This window comes from Geospiza fortis, unplaced genomic scaffold (assembly GCF_000277835.1).
Source record: "Geospiza fortis unplaced genomic scaffold, GeoFor_1.0 scaffold34, whole genome shotgun sequence".
NCBI classification, from domain to species: domain Eukaryota; kingdom Metazoa; phylum Chordata; class Aves; order Passeriformes; family Thraupidae; genus Geospiza; species Geospiza fortis.
The window spans coordinates 434,135-456,255 of record NW_005054474.1 but is presented as its reverse complement, the minus strand read 5'-3'; the positions used below and the strand labels follow the sequence as shown (position 1 = coordinate 456,255).

Below are 22,121 nucleotides of genomic sequence, written 5' to 3'. Positions count from 1 at the left end.
TTCCCCCTTTTTCATTCCACAACTGCAGTAACGCTGCTGCTCCTGCATACATAACTCTGATTTTAAAAACCTGTTTGATTTTAATGCCCCTAAAATTCTGCACCAGAATTTCTTTTCTAAACCCTAAACATGGTCATATTCTCATTTCTTGTGGTTTGTGAGAGGGTCATAAAGCAACACAGGTCCCAGCTGAACAGAAATATCTACAGTCTAATGTTAGCATTGAACCTGCTACCTCTAGACCTTGACAATAATTTGTTGTTTATATCTTAATTGTTCTATACTTATGAATGAATTTAATAATTCAATCCCTGAAGTATAGAACAGGAGGGGCTTATTCTATCCCTGATGTGAAAAGGGAGTAAACAGCTCCAGAATGAAGAAAAGGGAATTGTTTTGAAGGCCAATCCCAGTTTAGTGCTGGTGTAATTCAGGAGTCACTGCCATGAGCTGACTGGTGCAAGCAGGATCAGAATTTGCCTTTATTTCCATAAAGAGTTTTGGAGCCCAAATCCATGATCCTCAAACACATCTGTGCCTTTTGACAGAGACAGAAGAAGCTTTCACAGAATTCCCAGAATCACCAGGCTGGAAGAGACCTTCAAGATCATGGAGTCCAACCCAGCCCCAACAGCTCAACTGAACCCTGGCACCCAGTGCCACATCCAGGCTTTGTTAAACACACCCAGGGATGGGGACTGCCCCACCTCCCCGGGCAGCCATTCCAGAACTTTATCACTCTTTCTGTAAAAACTTTTTCCTGATATCCAACCTGTATTTCCCTTGGTGCAGCTGGAGGCTGTGTGCTCTGGTTGTGTCAGTGCTGCTAGAGAAAGAGCCCAGCCCCAGCTGAGCACAGGCACCTTTCAGGAGCTGTGCAGAGTGATGGGGGCAGCCCTGAGTCTCCTTTTCTCCTTTAATGCCTTTTAAGAGGCACACCTCTGATCTTTGATGCAGCAAATGGATGCAATTGCCCTGCTGGGGTCAGTTTTGGGGTCAGGCTGGAGCTGGGGAAGCAGCAAAAGTGATGAGCTCTGTTCTGTGCTCTGTGTGGGGCCAGGACAGCTCACTCCACGTTGTCATCTGCAGTGAAGTCCTTGAATTCCATTTTATTGATGAGCTGGATGTGAAACAGAGTGGAGCTGGATGTGAAACAAGTTATGGAGCCAAATTCCTGCACTGAGCCAGTCAAACAGGGCCCAATCCCAATGTCATCATTCACTCGATTGCTCACGTCCCCAGAGTGAGAAGATTTCTCTCTTTATGAAGTGATTTCACTCCCAGCTCCTCTGTTTTCCTGGAACACAGCTGGGCTGGCAGCTCTGCATTGCTGACACGGCCATGCCTGTCACAGCAGGTCCATTCAGCAGGTTCATTTAACCCCTCAAACACCCCTGAGAGCAGAAAGGAGGCGGGGTTGGATGTTCAGTGATGAAATAATTGTGAGTAGGGTGCCTGGGGGCACAGCTCTGGCATGCTGTGATGTACTCCACACTTTTTGAAGGAGCTCCCTCAGCTTAGGGAAGATCCCATCTCCAGGTTCCTGTGCAGAGCAGCCTGGTGGGGAACGTGACAGGCTGCAGAGGAGCCTGTGGTGAGGATAAATATCCAGCTGGGGTTTTTTCTCTGTCACATCTCCAAAAGGCAAACCCTTCCTGGCTGCCTTTGGCATATGGCTGGTGCTGGCATGGGTTAGCACAGGACTGGAGCACAAAAAAAGCTGCAAACACACAAATTTCCTCCTGCAAATGGAGAGGGAAAGGGAGCACAGGCAGAGGAAAGGGAAGGTGAAGAGCAGAGGGAAAATGCTCAGTGTGTCTCACAGGATGGCTCACAGTCTGTCCCCCCAGCAAGGCTGCCTGGAACAGATGGGAAGGGATTCCCTCACTCACATCCCACAAAGGAGGCTGCTGGCAGTGCTGCTGCACTTCTGCTCCACAGCTCTGTGCTCCAGCTCCTCTGCTGCTTGGCTGGGACCTGAAACTCCAGTTCACACCTCAGTGGATGCATTCCCAAGATTGGGCAGTGCTCCTCTGCAGCCCAGCAGTTTTGTTGGGTGTAAATATTTACCATGACAGATGAACAGGGAGAATGGCTTTGCAGCCTGATGAATCCAACCTTTCCCAGTCTGAAATTGCTGCAGAACTCTGAACCAGTGAGACAAAGCATTTTACACCAAGTGGAACAATTTGGAAGCTGAGACAGAATTTTCCTTTGCTTCTTCTTGGCTTCCTTGAAGTTAATCATTCACCTGGAAAAATGCAGGTCAAATCCTTGCTTTGAACCAGGCACAGCAGCAGAACTGGTGATACTGGTGGGATTTCTCCAGAATTTCCTGCGTGAGTCCTGATCCAGGTCTGAAAATGCTCAGCAGAGCAACACAAGTGCCAAACACAAAGAGAATCACAGAATATCCTGAGTTAAAAGGGACCCACAAGGACCATCGAGTCCAACTCCTGGTCCTGCACAGGACAACCCCAAAAATCACACCAAGTGCCTGAGAGCATTGTCCAAACTCTTCTTGAACTGACCAGGACCACTTCAAAGGTTCCTGCCTCTGAGAATACTGTGGGTTTCAATGGGATATTGTTTGAGGGGTGTCAAGGCATAAAGACTTCAATTGAAGAAAAGTGGGGAAAATTTGAGCATCTTCTTGTTTTCTCTGCATTTTGTGAATCAGGGAGCTGCATTTTGATGATCTTATGACACATCAGAGTTGGATCCTCACTGCTGATGTGGGCTCAGTGCAAAGTAGCCATAACAAAGCTGGCTTACACCTGGCCAGCCTGGGATCACCAGCACTATAATTCCAGGAATTTTCATGTCTTCCTAATGTTGTAGGACCTACAGGCTGGGTAGCCATGGCTGTACTGTGTGCTGGCTCCCTGCAAACTCAGGACTGCACGTTTGCCCTTTGTGGATCACAGTTCCTCATGGCCCTTTACTGACCCCAGCCCCCCACGCTGTTATCAGTCCCAGAGCTGCAGAAATACTTTGGGAGCATCCAGCTCAGCTGATAACAGGCTCTGGCAGTGATTATGGCATGGAACACTGTCCTGTCGGGACTCAGAAAGGAGCTGGAGCTGCAAGTCTCCTCCTGGGCTCAGCGTGGTTTGTTGGCATCCTTTGCTTAAGGCCAACAACCCCCAGCCCCACCAGGCTGCAGGTGCTTCCCTCCACTGAACTTTCATTTCATTGTGGAGAAATAAAGCAGGTAGAGAGATCTCTGAGCTCTAAAAGAGGAGCTCGCCTTCCTCTCCAGGTGCCTGTGTTGGTGACCCAGACATTCTTTTATGAGGACATGTTTTAGTAGGATGGCAGCAGCCCAATTGCTGAGGGTATTAATGAGCTGGGCAGGGATTTCTCACCCTCACCATAAAACTTTTTCAACCCCACTTGATGCAGTTGAGTGGAACACAAAAATGAGAATCTGTATCCCTGTATTTTGAGTTTGGGACTGTGGGGTTGCCTCAAATGAGCAGGACAAGGCTTTAGCATTTCTCCTTTGCCCCTCCACCACAAAAACAGGAATTAAAAAAACCATTCTCCCTTGGTTTTAATGGGATCCATGTGCATTCTTCAAGTAGGAATTGCCCCTGTATGGAAAGTAACAGGCCTTCAGAAAAGAGGTAAAATGCACAGACACATCTTAAATATCTAACAATGCCTTCTTATAGGTTGAAAGCACCCCAGAAAAGATGAAGAAGAATCCATTTAATAGCTCCTTCAGGCCTCCCTCCCTCCTGGAGTGCCAGTTGTGTGCTGAGACAACCTTGTCCTGACGAAAGCAATTTCACCTGCTGCTGTGACACTAATTTTTTTCATCTGGAGAGTGGCTCCTTACGGCAGCTCTGACTCAATTAAGGATTACAGGGCCCTATATTTCCCTTTCCTGACAGAATGTGCTAAGCAAGTGCAAATGAATTACAGCCCAATTATTTCCCCCAATCCCTAATGATCCTGAGTGCATCCATGCACCAAGATCTATGGGACAACTTAAAGAGAATGAAGAAAACACAGCCGTGCTCTGCTTTTGGCATCTGGCCCTGCTTTTTATACATGCAAATCGAGTTTCCTGTTCATGGAACACAACCAAGCAAAACCATGTCACCAACACAGTCCTCACACTGCTCCTTCTCAGTGATCTGCTCTTCCACAGGGTTCCTGGAAAGCTTCTGCTCCCAAGGGTGGTGGGGAAATAGCAGAACACACTGGGGCATCCTCTGAGGGGCTCTCCTGGTGCTGCAGCTTCACCTCCACCTGTGTAAAACGTGGGGGCCATGTGCTGGCCTCTCCCTTCCTGCTCATGTTCCTCCTGTCCCTTCTCCCCATGTCCCCAGCACCATCTTTGGTGCTGTATCATCACCTCTTATCCACAGGAATTTTGGCACATTCATATGTTTGGTGTTTTTTTTTCCTGCTTCCTGCCTCTGTCTCTTCTTACTGGCTCATTTTTTTTTTTAAAAGTGCAATTTGTCTGTTGGAGAGATGCCAGTTCTGGTAAAGCCACCAAGGACTGAGGCTCTCCCTCCCTTACCCCAGTACTTAATTATTTATGACACACCAGCATCTCCCAAGCTGTCCTCAAGCAAGTTGGACAATTCCTCAGAGTTATCAATTCCTGAGGGCTTGAAACTGAAGAGTGAAAGGCCTGAAAAGAGGAAGAGCAAAAGTGTTCCTCTGCCTCTTGGCACGTCCGATCTCATCCTGGATGCCAGCGGCTTTTCCAGTTGTGTGTCCTCCATTGGCTCATGTGGAGCAGGGCATTTCACAGGGGTTTGTCATGGGATCACTGATTCCTGGGGATCCTCATGTCTCAGTTTGGGATGCTCAGTGCCTGGGGAGCCTCTCACACCAGGGAGAACTCGGCCTGGAAGCCGGAGCAGCGGCGCGTCTTTGGCGAGCACTTGGTCAGCATGGAGATCTGGGTGCTGAAGTTGGTGCCGTTGCTGCCCAGGGAAGGGTGGTGGTACTTCATGTCCGAGCCCAGGAACCGCTCCAGGTGCCACCTCCGCCACTTCCTCTTGAGCTCAGCTTGCACCTGGGCATGGGAAAGAGAAAAGGCAGCACAGGGCATCACTTGGTGTTCACAGAATGACAGAATGACCAGGCTCTTCAAGATCATGGAGTCCAACCCAGCCCCAACAGCTCAACTCAACCCTGGCACCCAGTGCCACATCCAGGCTTTGTTAAACACACCCAGGGATGGGGGCTCCACCACCTCCCTGGGCAGCCATTCCAGAACTTTATCACTCTTTCTGTGAAAATTTTTTCCTGATACCCAACCTAAATTTCCCCTTGTGCAGCTTGAAACTGTGTGCGGCCACATTTCTCTACACAGAGAAAAGCAAGATACAACTTCCCAAGGATATTTCTGGGAATCGCAGCAAGCAACCTCAGAGAAAGAAAAAACAATTCTTATCTCAATTGCTGCTCCTCTTGCTCACAAGTGGAATGCATTGTGGAAGATTGTTTACCTGAAGGGAATTGGTAATTGGATTCTGGTGTGTTTTGATTCATTGAGCTATTGAATCCAGGTGTGTGTGTCGGGACTGTCACTGACAGTCCTGAGATTCTGTGCAATTGAGTTGAGCTGAGTGCTTGTGCAGATTCAGTTGAGGTGTAATGTAATATAGTATAGAATACTATAGTATAATAAAGTAATCAATTAATAATATAGTATAATAAAATAATTAATTAGCCTTCTGATATCAGTGGAGTCCTCCTTGTCATTTCTCCCTGCCACAGGGGTCGTTTTGATTTCCAATAACCGTGTGCTCTGGTTGTATCAGTGCTGCTGGAGAAAGAGCCCAGCCCCAGCTGAGCACAGGCACCTTTCAGGAGCTGCACAGAGTGATGGGGGCAGCCCTGGGTCTCCTTTTCTCCAGGCTGAGCACCCCCAGCTCCCTCAGGGGTTCCTCACAGGGTTTGTGTTCCCAGCCCCTCTCCAGCCTCGCTGTCCCCTCTGGATGTGCTCAGTGTCCCAAGGTCCTTCCCAAGCTGAGGGGCCAGAGCTGGGCACAGCACTCCAGGTGTGACCCCAGCAGTGCCCAGGGCAGGGGCACAATGACCTCCCTGCTCCTGCTGCCCACTCCATTCCTGACCCAGGCCAGGAGCCATTGGCCTTCTTGGCCACCAGGGCACTCTGCTGGCTCATGGTCAGTCACTGCTGACCAGCACCCCCAGGTCCCTTTGTGTCTGGGCACTCTCCAGCCACACCATCCCCAGCCTAGAGCATTGCAGGGGTTATTGTGACCAAAATGCAGGACTGGGCACTTGGATTTATTAAACTTCACCTTGTTAGACTCTGCCCATCCACCCAACCATTCCCAGCCCATTCTGACCTGATTATGTGAGCAGCCTTGAATAACCCACCCACCCCAGGGCCAAGAATTACTTTAAAAAGGCCACTGAACTTGACTTGGCCAGAACTTTTAATCACATAAAGGGGATACTCCAGTCATTAAATTACTGGAGCAGAAATCCCTGAGCTTCATCAGAAAGGAAATTCTTATTGATACAGTCAAGGTGCCAGACTACTTCAATGACAACCCTTGGTGAGTATAATTAAGATGCTTTCTTTTTCACTGCCCTGTTTTTGGTCCAAATAGAAATGATTTAACTACAGCTTGTTTGTAAAGCTGTCAGTACAGCTGTGCTTTTTTTTGACAGAAGCTGCTTGTTGCTGCTCAGAGTGTTTACAGAAATAACCTGGTTTATACTGTCCCAATTCAAATCCTGAACAAACCTGGCCACTCTCCTTGTCCCCTCCTGCAGCATTTTATTTTCCTCCCCTCCAGTGCAAATTTTTAGGTAACACCTGCTGAAGGTGGTGCTTTGGGATTAGGGATTGTGCAAGTTCACACAGGAGTTCTGCTGATGCTGTCTCATGAGGAGAAGGTGGGCTCAGCAGCAACGCTACAGTGCAAGCTCAAGTCCTGATGTGTTTATTAATTGTTGTTATTAATTGTGCTGAAAACTGTCAGGCAAATGGTTGAATTGTTTTCCTGGAGAGAGATGTGATGTGGATGCTTCCCCCCAGTATTGTAACATCAGGATCAGGAATGGGACACTTCTCAATCCACTCTCCACATGCATTCATTCTGTCCTAGCTGCAAACATTAACCAAAAAAAACCCTGATGGTCTGGTCTTACCTCTCCATTGAGAAAGCAGTACAGAACAGCCACCACAAACCCCTGGGGAAAGGAGAAAACAGGATTTTAGCACTACAGACAAGGACAGAGTGCAGATCCATTCAGCTCCCAAAGGAGAGATCACACAACCACAGAAGTGTTCAGGCTGGAAAAGACCTCTAATGTCATCAAGCCCAACCATTCCCCCAGCACAGCCAAGTCCACCACTGACCCATGTCCCCAAGTGCCACATCTGCAGTTTTTGAACACTTCCAGATGCCAGATGTGCAGTGATGATGATGATGATGCAGGCAGGGTTGTTAATAATTCACCACTGAATGAAACTTGCTGCTCAGAGCCCCATCCACCCTGGCCTTGGACACATCAGTGATACAAAATCTGAACTGAGCTGTTTATTTTTCTCCCTTAAATATGAAAAAACAGAGACACCAATGTACAGAGGAACATTTTCTTTTCATTTCCTAAAATGAGGGAAGAGAATCTCCTTCTGGAAGGCGAAATATAAATTTATCTTTCATCCTGGCCAGGCTGGAGTGAGTAGATTTTCCACAAAGGTACAAGAGCAGTATGGGGCATGACTAGAAAAAAACCATGTACAGTTTGTTGCATTTCTCCCTGGTGACAAACCTGGTGACCCAAATGGTGGCTTACCTGGAACGACCCCACCACGAGCTCAAAGACCAGCTTCACTTCTGCTTTGAAATTGTCAGGGAAGAAAGCAAACATGATGTAGTGAATGCCAAAGAGAGGGATCAGCAGCAGAGTGGACTTGGCCAGCCTCCTGTTGGAAAGACAAACATGAGCAACGAGGGGAGAGGGGAAAGGGTAAGAGGCTGAGGAATCCTGCAGCTGAGCCCTGAAATAAACCCTGAAAATTTATTATTTCTCCTTGTCCCACAGACTGCAGATGGCTGGTGATTTCAGACCTGGTGGCACCATAAAATGTCACATTTTTATTCCCAGTAGCTCCACTGGAGGTATTTCTTCCTCCCTCCTCTCTTCTTCCCCTCCCACCAGAGATCTTTTTTTCATATCCACAAGCTAAATCATCATCTACCAATGTCTTTGTTTGCCTGGGATTTCTGAAAATTACAGCTTCTGGGAGAGAAATGGTATGTTTAGCTCGGAATAATGACAGGCTACTGCACAATGAATGTCTCCAAAGGAAGGGGATGAACAGTATTAGTGCTTAATGGCATCATGCTGGGTAATCAGGGGTCTAATTAGGAAGAGATGATAATGTATTAAATGTAATCATTATGTAAAAAGTAGCTGGCAGAAAGAAAATGAAATCAAGGGTCTAAGGATGCTTGTGGGGGTTTTGTCTCCCTTGGTCACTCCTATCTTGTGACATCTCCCCCTCCCTCAGAGGCTTCTAGAGGGAATAAAGCTAAGGCTGGGATGTTGGAAACATTCATTTTTCTACCTGCAACCCCTCCACCTTCAAAGCCTCATCAGGCTCAGACCTCTCAGACCATCTTCATTTATTTGGCACCTGCAGGAGCCGACTGGGAGGCTGATGTGGCAGCTTTGTGCAGAGGATGCTCATCCCTGGGCCTCCCAGAGCTCATCTGTAGCTCTCCCTGGGCCTGGCCCCGAGACAGCTCAACATTAAGGCTGTGATTGGAGGTTGTGGCTCATCCCAGGCAAAATGAGAGCCTGCAGAAAGATGAGGAACTTTACAGGAGTTTGCCTTTCTCACATCCCTCACTAGCAGGCACATCCCTGCTCATGGAGATCCAAAATCAGAGTTCTCTGAGGAACATCAGCCTAGAGGAGGAGATGTGGTGCTAAATGTGTCCCACATTGACAGAGATGCTGTTTGCAACTTCCAGTGGATTAGAAAATTTTATCTTATCATTGCAGACCACACTGGGGCCTTAATAACAATATTTCCTCTCCTGGCTGGACTGTGGTGATAAAAACGACATAAATGACAAGACTTGAGCCCCCTCCTCCAATTTGCACACCTCACACCAGTCTCCTGCTCCCAACACTGAGCTTCACCAACTACTGAGTTTTAGATTTTATTTTGGCATCAAGGCAAGGGCCCTGTGATTTTTTCTTTAAAGACTCCACCACCTAAACACTGCACTCGGGAAAATCATCACCCAGTCCCAGTGTCATTTCTCCCAGGAAGCTCAAGCCTGGCTGTGCAGGAGGCAGAACTGCTTGGGGGATTGTCTGAAGCTGGTTAAATCTGCTGGAACCATGGATTCTCAAAACCCTCATTACTCTGACTCCCAGCACATCCCAGACCTCCCCTCTCTGACATGTCACACCTGGTGACAGGTAATTTTGGGAGAACATGTGTCCATTAACCTGCATGAACCTGCTCCTGTCCTTGGGACTGGGCAAGAGTGAACCAACATTTCAGTCATGCTCCTTGAAATCATAATGGAAAAGTTACTCAGAGGAATTTAATGACAATATTGATCCACAGACATGGACAGAATGGAGAGATGAATTTTGCTCAAGTTTTCTGTTGCAGAAGACAAATTCCATTTGCCTGAAATATTGCTGTCCCATTCTTGCACACGTCCCTGTCATTTCCAGAAAACTGTTTTGGGAGACTTGTTTTTACAGCTTCCAGTACATGAAAGCCCAGTTCCCTGCCTGCAGCATTAATGAGGGAGTCAGCAGCACACCTGAACTTCCAGCCTGCAGCTAAGCTCAGACCTTTTGGAGTTGAACAATGCTGTCAGCAGGCTGTGTGTGTAGAAAATAAACAATATGAAATACACATGAGAAGGAGGGAGAAATGCAAATGAGATATCCAGGATGCTGTTAGTTTAAAACAGATTTGTCTCAGATTTGGCAGGAGGGATGCACAGAGAATCACAGAGGAATTTGGCTGGGAAAGACCTCCCAGCCCATGGAGTCCAACTGTGCCTGATCCCCACCTTGTCCCCAGCCCAGAGCTCTGAGTGCCACCTCCAGGCCTTCCCTGGACACCTCCAGGGATGGGGAGCCCACAACCTCCCTGGGCAGCCCCTTCCAATGCTTCACAACCCTTTTGGTGAAGAAATTCCTCCTGACGTCCAAACTGAACATCTCCAGGCACAACTTGAGGCCATTTCCTCTCATCCTGTCGCTTGTTGTCTGGGAGAAGAGTCCGATCCCCATCTGGCTCCAACCTCCTTTCAGGGAGTTATGGAGAGCAATAGGGTCACCCTGAGCCTCCTCTTCTCCAGGCTAAACACCCCCAGCTCCCTCAGCATTTCAGCAGCAGTTTTCTGCTAAGAACTGTTGGGTCCTGCAGTCAAACCCCAGAAGTCTCCACAGATTTCTGTCTAAAAGTAAAAATCTTGGGACCATGTTGAGAACTCGTCTTGGTGGGGTCCAGCCTTCAGTTTCAGACAATTAATATTTGTTTTCCTAGGAAAGTGTGGTGTCTTGTACCTACTGCAGTGAATTCAGTCAACAGAGTTTTCCAGATGTGGCTGGTGGCCAGGTGCCACTGTACAAGGGGACAAGTGTCCCATAGGTCCTATGTCCTGTGTGACAGGTCTGTGCAAGGACTGGAAGTGTCCTACAGCACCTCATGTGCCTTCCTAAAATTTTAGGGCCAGGTTGGAAAGAGCTCTGAGCAACCTGGGATGGAGGAAGGTGTCCCTGCCCATGGCAGTTGGTTGGAACTGGAGGAGCTTTAAGGTCCTTCCCAACCCAAAATGTTGTAGGATTCTATGACTCTGTGAAGTGAGCAACTGATTCATTCCCTGGTGGAACTGAGCCATCTTTCCAGGTGGTGAAGGAAGGTGAGGATCTGTGGATGTCAGGATCAGCTGTCCTTCAGCAGAACCCCCTGTTGAGCAGGTCAGTGAGGGGAACTCTGTGTTTTACCAACATGCCCTATGTTTGTTTACAAGGCAAAAAGAGCTTTCCTGGCAGCTCCACCTCACTGGAAAATGTGTCCTGAACCCAAAGGCCAGCATGATCTCTGAGATAATGTGGGCATAACTCATCAGGTGCATGCTGGCAGCACTTTTGCTGAGGGGAACAGGAGCCAGCAGTGCCAGGACAATGCTCAGTACTAGAAATTATTTAAATATGCTGATTTAATCTATGCACCTGCTGCAAACCTGGGGTGCAAAGATAAAATTCCCAATTGGAAATCCAGAAGGGCAGGTGGTAGAAAGCACAGGGTCTGCTAAGGTAGGTGTGTTGTGATGACAGAAAAATAGGTAATTGGCTTTGGCTGCTGCCAGGAAAATTAAGGTCAAAAACTGGCATTTCCTTTCATAAATCTGAGAATCTCTTGAGGTAGATGAAATGAATAATTCACCATCACCAGAGAGAAAGTCTCAGTGCTGTGGCTGGGAATGATTTAAGGAACATATTGTTACTTTTTTCCATTGTGCAGGAAGATGAACTGAGATTTTTCAGGGTACCCAAAAGCACAGCTCCCTCAGAAGATGAAGATTTACAAGCAGTGGCCATGCAGACACTGGACTCTTTTATTGAATTCTTTTCTAGGAAACATTTAATAAATATCTAGGATAGCTGAAAAGTGGAGCCAGAACAGTGGGAAGAGTCAAAAATAACCTGGTCTGGACTTTTATTTTATTTGTATTGAAGCCAGAATAAATCTATGCAGATAGACATTTCTTTCACTCTTAAAATACTGCAGCTGAGACCAGCCTTGGCCACTGAGAGAGATGCTGATCTCTCTTGCATGTTGTTCATTACATAAAGCCCCATTAAGGTCAACCTCATATCCCTGGAATAAAAGTATTAAGTCAAGTAAAACTTCTAAGACAGTGATCCTTCTCAACAGAGAAATGTATTGAGTTAATCCAATCTTGTTTAGAGATCTCTTTTAGGATGAGGAAAATTTGTCACAGATGCTACTGAATGGTAATTTTCTAGATCTCTCCTTTGTTAAAACTGAGGGTCAGGAAAATAAGCTTGTACACTGTGAAGAGCAACTTCTTGTTTTCCATCAGGGTCTTTCTGCCTTCAGAATCCAATAAATATTAAATATTCAAAGAAAAACTATATTTGGCTTCATCATCATTATTATTACTCTCATTTCTTCATCATTAATCCCAGGAGAAATCTCTCTCACCTGCCACAAACTGATGACCAGCTCTTTTAGCAAATGCTCCATCTCCTGATTTCTAATCTGCTTTAAGCAATTAAAATTAATTGATTTGGATCAGTGCAGACAGTCACAATCATGAATCGAGGTGCAATAATGAACTATCAAGCAGCCAGGCAGGTTTCCCAAAAAGCACTTTTAGGGTAGGGTCGGGAAGGTCTGGGACTTACGAATATTGACTGGTTTCGTTGTGCCCAACATCTGGGGAATGCAGCTTCTGGACTAAGATACGGATGATGCAGATGAAGAGGATGAAGTTCACCTGTGGAGGTGGGAAGAGAGGGGTAAAACATCAGCATTTTCCTCCAGGGAAAAGAGCCCATCACTAGAGGGGAACTCCTCTCACTGGAATGGCTTTTGCCATGGAAGGAGCTGCCGTTTAACAAGCCATGAGCAGAGAGAGCCCCTTCTCGGGGGCGGGGAGCACATGGAAAACCGACACAGGATGATGGCATCTTGGGCCTGACATCAGCCTGCTTGGGACTTCGTGTCATACATCCCAAGTATGATGATGTCAAGCCCATAGAGCACAGCTTTGCACGACGTCCTGGAGCGCGCGCGGGAGGAGCCGCGCGTGGCGCCCGGCGGCTCGCCAGGCGGTGTAGCAGGCCCTGGGTCTGCAAGGGCCCCGTGGCGTGCAGAAGCCTGAAGATAGGAAATGCCAAGTCATGGTGAATGGGCTAGAAAGACCCTTTTTCGCCTTTTGGAACCCCTGTTTATCTCTCTGTAACCCTGCAGGTCACTCGCCAGGCGGTGTAGCAGGCCCTGGGTCTGCAAGGGCCCCTTGGTGTGCAGAAACCTAAAGATAGGAAATGCCAAGTCATGGTGAATGGGCTAGGAAGACCCTTTTTCGCCTTTTGGAGCCCCTGTTTATCTCTATGTAAGCCTATAGGTCACATTCCTTTAACCCCTGCCATTGGACCATTTCTGATCCCCCTGTACCCTATATAAAGAGCTGTTTTAGCCTGGTTTTGGCAGAAGAGCTGTCACTGGAACCCTTCTCAGAAGATTCAATAAAGACATGGCTGTGGAACTCTAAACAGCCTTCTCCTATCTCTCTCCCTGCAGGACGCCCTGGAGCGCGCGGAAGACCCTTTTTCGCCTTTTGGAGCCCCTGTTTATCTCTATGTAAGCCTATAGGTCACATTCCTTTAACCTTTGCCATTGGACCATTTCTGATCTCCCTGTACCTTATATAAAGTGCTGTTTTAGCCTGGTTCTGGCAGAAGAGCTGTCACTGGAACCCTTCTCAGAAGATTCAATAAAGACATGGCTGTGGAACCCCACACAGCCTTCTCCTCTCTCTCCCTGTGTCTGCCTGCCTAGGCACCTTGCAAGATGAAGGGCTGAAATCACAATGAGCTGATAATCTCTAAAGAGCTGATATCGCTTCAGCTTGTGTCCTAGGGTGACGTTATGATGCTTGTATCCCCATTCATGTGTTCTGTTTATGCTGGATATCATGTTCTGTGCCTTCAAGAGTGGCTCTGAAGAGTGAAAGTTTTGTTTTGGTTTTGTTATCAGCCGCTCCCCTACAGCTGGTGGGACACACAGACGGGGCAGTACATGGTGCTGCTTTTGCTTTTTTGCTTTTGCTTTTCACTTTGTTCTTGCTTCTGCTTTGCTCCTGCTTGCTCTTGCTTCTGCTCATTAGTTAGTTTAGCTAAACAGTCCAAATTTTTTCCTGGACTGTTTCTCCTTTCCCCTTTTTTGGATCTACTCGAACCTACTCCAGACTGGGGCCTGGGAACACCAAGAGTTTGCATCTTGTGGCTGCAGCAGCTGCCCCAGCGCCGGAGGGACTGAGAACAGAGTGACCACCCCCAGGAGAGACTTTCTGAATTTGTCATCTTTTTCAGAGTGGGGAAAGAGAGGTGTCATCTGGAATTGTTCATTTTGTGTGCTGGGGGGTGCTGTGCCTGTTAAATAAACAGGTTCTTTCCACTTCTCTCCAAGGAATCCTTCCCAACCTGGTTGGGGAGAGGGGCCCCCCTTTGGAAGTTTTCTCTCAAATTTGCCCTAAACCAGGACATCTTGCTAAGGTTGCCTGTGGCTGAGAACTGCCTGGGAACTCGACAGTCTGTCCTGAACAGGACTGTGTTATTTGGGACCCTGCAGCCTGCTGGGGACACCCTGAACCCAGCAAAGACTGATTTAAGGCAGTGACACAGGGCCAGCTGCTGAGTGTGGTGAGCCAGGGAAACCAAACCAAAGCACAAAGCAGGATCCACTCCAGTGGGCCTCTGCTCAATTCTATTTGATGCTGTAGGTTTTAGGTTTTATGTTTTTTCAGATCTTTTACTGCTTTAGGGTATAGGTCTGCAACTCCATGGACTGTCAACTGCTGTTCCCCTGTTTTATTCAGATAAAACAATTCCTCTCTGAGCCTGAAACTCAAGGGCATCTGACTGTCTCAGGCCCTGAAAAGTGTAAACAAGAGTGAGCAGACTGGGGGTATATGACTTCATTACCTGAAGCTGCAATTGGAGGATTTGATGCCTTGTGTTTTAGTTTTTTTGTGTTTTTTTTTTTTTTTTCCCAGGTTCTGTGCTGCTTTAGTGGGTGGGTCTGGGCTTCATATCAGGGGATGCTGAGCTCTGTGCACAGAGCAGGGAGACAAAACAATTCCTGCTCCAGCTGGGCACCAAGGACAAATGATCCAAATCTCAGCCCCAAGAGCACAAACACCATGGGCTGAAGAGAGAAAAAAAAGGAGGATGGGACTTCATGGGCTGGAGATGTGGCTGGACAATTAACTCCAATATACAAAATGAGCCAGAACTTATAAAAATGTGAGATCCTATGATCAAGCCCCCTTTTGCTTCCATCTTGGAGCCATCAGGCAGAGCCATAACTGTGGCTCTGGTATTGCCAGGGTGTGGCCTTTGAAGGCTCTTCAGTAAATATCCGCTTTATTCCCCTTTACTCTCTCTAGCCTCTGTTCCAGCTGCTTAGGGCATCAGTATAACCCCTGGTATGTAAATGGACCAAACCTTTAACTGTATGAAAAACTCATGACCATTGTCCATCCTGGGTGTAGCCCCTCTCAGAGGTTTCTGACTGCCCAAGGTGAACCTTTGAAGGTCTTTAGTAAATACCCACTTTTATTCTCTTAATCTTGTCTAGCCTCTGTTTCAGGTAGCCACTCCAAGGCATCATGTTGGCCATGTCCTGTCTTATGCAACAAGGGATAGACCTCACCAAGGCAGCAGGGGATGTTCCCTCCTGGGATGTTAGACCAGAGCAGCCTGGCTGATTTTAGGTGGTTCTTTTCACCCCAAAATCTCACAGTGCTCTACCAATGTACTCGAGCAATGTGAACCTTATTTAATAGCAAAGGTGAAGAGCTAGGAATAGGAATGTCCTAATGGCATGAACTGAATGCAAATCTGCTTCTTTCAAGGTCCTCTCTATTGAGTCATCCTGTTACTCATGCAACACAGACAACAAAAAAGCAATGACAGGTTTCTGGGGACTTAGTTCAGCTTTAGTTTGGCACACAACCCCTTTCTTTATCCTTTTATGGTCAGTGAATGTGCAAATGATTCTAGTTTTTAGAGGCTCAGCAGCTGGAAGGGATTGTGTTAAACCAGCCAATCTGATTCCCTGCAAAAATAGATGATAAGATTTCTTCCAGCAATTCCTACACTTATCACAACAATAGATGAATAAAACAGACTGAAGCCCATCTCTCAAATAGACACTCTTTTTTCAAAGCCTATGAGTGATTGGATATCCATTGCATTTCTTGGTTATGATGCATTGCTTAATCACTTCTCACCTATCTGAGCAATTTATCATAGTTTCTGTTTGTATTTATTTCCTTAAAAAATGGTTTGTGTGTCTGATTTGGTGAGAAGTGCAATTTATTAGTCCCAAACCAGCATTATCTAGATCAACTACACAAATGATCATTGATAACACAAACTGCTGCAAGGAAGGCAAGAATGGAGCCATTAAATTCTGACTGTGTTGGCTTGGAGAGGTCAAGAACAAAGACACAATGGAGTGTGTATATGGGCTTGGTATAACCTTGGAATTCCATGGCGGAAAATACAGGAATCAGGATATTGGAGAAGGGGTTTAGATTATTTTTTTAATCCCTAGAGTATAATCAAAGATAATCAATGTGTTCCCAGCGCTTAACACCTTGTACACAAGATATATCTCATGAACCTTAAAGATCTTACAGATCTTGTATATGTATTTCTTTCTTGTACACAAGATATATCTCATGTACTTAAAGATCCTATAGACCTTGTGTATGTATTTCTTCCTTACACTGAGATATCAGCTGTATTCCCATGGATTTGGAGGAAATGCTGCATTATCCCCTGGAGAAACCAGCTGTTCATCAGCCAGTGGCTATCATGCCTTTCCTTTAGGACAGATTTATAGGATATCTGTTGAAGGAAAATCAGGAATTGCTGGGTAAATTCTGTTCGGCAGTGAGGGAAATATTTATTGGCCAAAAGAAAATACAGACCCATTGATCTGAGGAGAATAAAAAGGTGTGTTTTTTGACTGAAAGCTTCTCTCAGGAAAGGGAAAATGCTATCTAGCTTTCCAGGATGATATAAATATTTGGAGATGTGTCATCTAGGTACTCTATTTCTTTCCAGTGAGGTAAACAGAGCAAGATGTCATTATTGAAACTTTCAGTCTAGAATCCCTGCATGATAAATGCCACAGAAAAAAAGTCTTCTTGTAAAAGTTATGATGTACATGGTATATGAAGGATGTCTAAGGAAAAAGTTCTGTTTAAAAGACATATATTTGATTTGATTTCTGTTGCAATTTTTACTTTTTGCTTCCCTTGCCACATCGTTGGCTTCATTTAAGAAAACTCAAAACTAAGTTTAACTCCAGTTTATTTGATTTTAAGGCTTGGATCCATGTCCAACAAAACAATGTTCAACAAGTATGGAAGGACCCAGAGTTCCTGAGAAGTGCCCTGGTTCCTATGGCCAGGATTGATCATATCCAGAGAATTAAAATAAAACACTTCTGATGATTTTTCTGGAAATTAGCCAAACTTCTCCAGAACTTACTCCAAAAATACACAGCTGGAATGCAACTCTGTGCTGCATGAAAGAGGCAAATTCCTGAGGGAATTCATCTACTCCCTTTTTATCTAAGTGGAAATTCATGGTAGGACTCATGTTAATTTATAGTGTTGACATCTACAACTGAACAAGTCATCCTGGTCAGCTCAGAGAAACAAAACCCCTCCTAGCATGGGTCATCTAATGGAATTCACTGATTCCTGGGTCAAAATGAGCCTTTCCTGGATGTCCAACCACATTCCTCCACCTCCCATGGCCACCCCACCAAGGAGATGGAGGTGGTCAAGGCTACATCAAGTCAGCTCCACCCTGGTGGCCTGGCCACTGAAATTCCTCCTGTGGTCAATGCTGCAGTTGAGGGTGTTTATCTGGAGGTGGAATTTCATCATCCTAAAGCAAATGCTCAATGTACAGTGGGATTTTACCTGTCAGTGCATTTTCCATGGACATTTATGGGACATTTCTCAACACCCCTTCACCCCTCCCCAGTTAGGACTAAAGATGGCTTTGCAGCCAGCAGAACGTGCTGATACTTTACCAAAATAGACACCAAAATAGGAGTTTTAATGATCCACCAGAATGGGGATTCCACTATTTCCTCCCAGCACCTAAAAAGAAACAAAGCCAGACTTAAAACATCAAGCAAGAAAGCAAGCAGGTCTGTAACCTCCTCAGTTTTCCTTTAAATCTAAGTTTTGCTAGGGTGCGTTGTGGAAAAGGACTAAACCTCATGTGTATGGACTGGGAATGGCCAAAACTTGCTTTGCATTGGCTGTGAGCACTGGTAGGTACCAAATATCCCAGAGGTGATGCCAATTTTTTTCCCCTTGGCCATGGAATGGGCTGGAGGATGTTAGGCAGGGTGAACGTGGGGGAGGATGGTGATTTTTCTTAATTTCTCCTACACTGAGCTCTGCTGCAGGGAAATTCTATGGAAACCATGAAAATCTATCAAAATCTATGAAAAGATTCACCAGGGCTCCAATGCTGTCCATCATCCTGGATGGAGGGGGTTTGATAAGCACAGAGCAATTGGCACCAGCAGAAAAATAAAACGAAAAACCATCACATCCTTCTGAAAAAAAATACCAGCCAGTGGTGGGCTTAGTCCCATAAATCCAGCAAGCTGCACCTGAGCTATGGATGGAGTTAGAAAAGTTAAAAAGGGTCCAGGGTCGGATTTATTTCATCCTGAAGCCAGAGCTGTCTGCACACAGCACCCCTCACCTGGGACTGCATTTTAAAGCCAAGAAGGAAATGAGAGGAAAGGACAGATGTGGAAATGCCTGATATTGCTTGGGACACCTTTATCTGCACAGTCAGGTGATAGAAAGTGCATTTTTAGGAAAGCATTCATGGAAATTGGGCTGCTTTCATGTAAGAACAGATTAGTGGTGCCTACTGTAGACAATTTCACCCAGATTCAGCTCCTCTAATTCCAAATGTTGGCAGGGAAGGCAGGAGGAGATGAAGAGGCACTTTTAGGGCACAGTTCCTGAGACCTATTTTAAGCATCAACTTCAGGGTGATAAAAATTGCACTCTGTGGACTACACTGACTAAATCTGCCCTAACTCTGCAGGGAGATGGAGCAAATTTCTCACATGCAGATGCTTCCAGTTAGGTGTGTGCTGCCCTTTCATTTAGAAGTAAAGTGGCCCTAATTTTGTCTAGTGCACTTCATTTTTGAAATAAATTGAGACAGCCTGAAGGTCACTTGCACTTGGAGTTAGAATGTTTAAATAAAGTCTTAGTGTTGTTTAGCCAATCTTACCTAATTAGGGTTTATTTAATCTGGATTAATTTCCTGTATTTTTTCTCTGCAGGTAATGAAAAAAAAAAAGTCTGTATTAGGTATTAATATATTCTGTAAATTCATTCTCTGTTTCACTCAGCACAAAAATGTAGGGCTTTAAAGCCCCCAGAAAATGCAAAGAATTCTGTATTTTATTAAGAATTTTTGGAGCTGAATGGGAATATATAGTAAGAAAAACTGGTATCCAGAATGGTTAAATGCTCCTGTCTGTGTCTCATTGTAGAGGCTATTTATTAACAGAGTAAATAAGGTCAGCTTTATGCAGATAGAGTGAAACCATAAAGGAAGTGAGTAGCCCTCAGGAAATGTGCTGGCATGACTATAAATCAAAAATGCAGTGAGAAATCTGAGCTGCTTCTTGTAGTGAAAAAGGGGCAAATCAGGACACATTTGGAGGGGAAGAATGCATGGGAGAAAATGGATTTAACTGCAGGATGCAAATGCAAGAAGTGAGGGAATGCACACTGAGGACAGAATAAGCACTTGATTCTGCCTCTCTCTGGGGTGTTTTCCTATAAACCCCTTTCCAATTACTGCAGTCTGACTGCTTGAATAAAAGCAAGAATGAGGATTTCAGGATCAAATCCTCTTTACTTGCACATATCCTTGGATAACTCTGGTGTCTGCCTCATTTTCTTAGCTGCATTCTATCTGCTTCTTATACAAAATATCAAAGGCTGCTGCTAGGTTAAAAAGGATGAAGAATAGATTCTAAAATCTGCTTGAGAAAAAAGAAAAAAAAAAAGAATTTTTAGCCTTTTCCTGTGGGAGAGAATTGGGTGTGTGTATAAATTCCCTGCTGCATGTTTAGGGTCAATTCTGCATGGTGCAAAGCTCTGCTCTGAGCATGGGGCCAAATGCAACCATCAAGGTCTGCTCACAAATGCCCTGCAGATATCCTGGCCAAGGCACTGGGAAGTAAAGAGGGAGAATGATTGGCCTAAAATGACATTTCAGGGAGACCTTGGAGAGTTTCTTGGTTCCTGGTGGCAGGAGAGAGGTGCCACTGCTGGTGTTTTTTTGGGTTGCTAAGGCTGCAGGACTTTCCTTGGCCATATAAGGGATTTATAAAGGAAAATATAACTGATATAATTTCCTTATAAAGGAAATATAACTGAGTGCACAGGCTTACCCAACATCGAAAAAGTAAATCCTGACAATTGTCCAGGCAGTGATGAGAACGGAGGGGGCACCTGAGGAGAGAAGAGATGGTGCTGCTGTCAGAAACCATGATCAAATGCTTCCCTGATTTCATTACCAGATTATTTAAAATCTGCCTCGTTTCTCAGGGCTGCTCTCCCTCGCTCTCCACCTCTCCTGACTGACTGAGGGGATGCCTTCCCTCAGGGGTGGGAAAATTCTTCACATTTTCAACCCTCACATGCCAAACTGGCAACGTTGCCTTTCCCTCCCTGTGGCCATGCCAGATCAGCTCTCTGGAACTGCTCCCAGCCCGCTGAAATTCCTGTTGAAGTGCCTGGAGAAACCTTCCAGGGGTGAAAGGCAAGGAATAGGGGTCACTTGAGCCACCTACAGTGTGGACACCTGTACCTAAGGAGGTCACCACAGGCTCTCCTCAGCATCAAGGGGCAGAATTGTGTGTTTCTCACACACAGGTCATCCAGCTACATTAAATGTTTGATTTAGGACAATAAAAATGAAATATCCCTGGACTCTTTTCCCCTCTAAATGCCAGGTTCACACACAGCTGTCTGTAGCTGCCTCTGCTCCTCACTCCATGATCTGCCACATGTGTGGTTTGAGTGGTTTTGTCCCATCCTTGTGCTGGCTCTTTTCTCTCTCTTCTGTTTGGCTGGATTTAGGTTGGAAATACTCCAGGAAGGACATGTCTCTTTGCTCTGTGTTACTCACAGATTGTGTACACTTTATTACCAGTGACTTCCAAGTGCAATCATAGTAAAACCAGTAAAAACTGTAATTAGTGCATATAAATTATTAATTCATGCATAATCCATTCCAGACCCATCCCTGATGTTCTTGCAAATGATGGATGACTGAAAGGCCAAAAGTTCCCTCAAGCACTTGCCATGTTCTGGAATTGCCCTTCTGCACCCAAGCAACCTCAGGACACATTAGGAGTGCAAGAAATTTCCTTTGATTTAAATCATTACCTCCATGCATTTTTCTTTAAAACCTGCCAGCTCTCCAGTGCTGAAATAAAGACTATCTGGAGCACAAGGTGAGTTTAACAAAGGTCTAACCTGAGGAACTGAAACAAGACCTGCTCCCATCATCCCTCCTTCTGCCCAGAGCATGGAGAATCATCTCTGCTTTGCAGTGTGAAGTCAAGCATAGTTCCTGCCCCTTTCAATGGGAGCTGCTCCATGGATAATTGAGCAAATCCTGAGTCCTGGCATGTCCCTGGACATGGCACAATTTTATTTTACTTTTTCTTCTCAAGATTCTTCCCTGCTCTTATTATTTCTCAGTTTCAGCTATTGAAAGCAGGCAGTAGAAAGTTATTTGCTTACTTAAACATAAATTTTCAGCTAAATAGAATGAAAGGAGAAAAAAGATCTCTGTTTGCTTTTTGGAGAAATAAAAGAAGTTGATCTGGTAGGATTAATTTGCATAAGTCAGCAATTCAGTTGTGAGTTACTTTGTGAAGAGCTTAATTCTCTCTTCTTTACCATTTCTCTAATTTTATTTTGTTTTGCCTTTTTTCTTTTAATTTTCATTATATGATTTTAATTTAATTTTATTTGATGCGTTTGAGACCAGATTTGCATTAAGGCTGGAGAAATCACCAATGCAGTGAGCAGAAGGTTATCAGCATTAGCACACAGGTGATGGGATCTCAAGGCAGCTGGCTGGCCTGAATTCAGTGTCTGGTTCAGTCCAAGAGTTCTGCTTTGCTGGGATCCATCCTTACAATTTAACGTCAATCCATGATATCAAACTTGGAATTCCTTCCCAATATCCAATCTAAACCTACTCCCTTTCAGTTTGAAGCCATTCCCTGT

The 22,121-nt window shown here is 45.5% G+C and overlaps 1 protein-coding gene across 1 annotated transcript in view; it reads right to left on the bottom strand.

Annotated features, from left to right (window-relative positions):
- Positions 1–2,869: 2,869 nt before the first annotated feature.
- LOC102043323 (vasoactive intestinal polypeptide receptor) overlaps positions 2,870–22,121 on the bottom strand; it is a 71,223-nt gene continuing 51,971 nt past the window's right edge. The window contains exons 7-12 of the mRNA XM_031062947.1: positions 20,270–20,330; positions 17,861–17,930; positions 12,427–12,518; positions 7,807–7,936; positions 7,156–7,197; positions 2,870–5,041 (exon numbers count right to left, since the gene is read on the bottom strand). Of these exons, the coding sequence (XP_030918807.1) occupies positions 4,850–5,041; positions 7,156–7,197; positions 7,807–7,936; positions 12,427–12,518; positions 17,861–17,930; positions 20,270–20,330 (587 nt within the window). The 3' untranslated portion in view covers positions 2,870–4,849. The remainder of the gene's footprint in view (positions 5,042–7,155; positions 7,198–7,806; positions 7,937–12,426; positions 12,519–17,860; positions 17,931–20,269; positions 20,331–22,121) is intronic.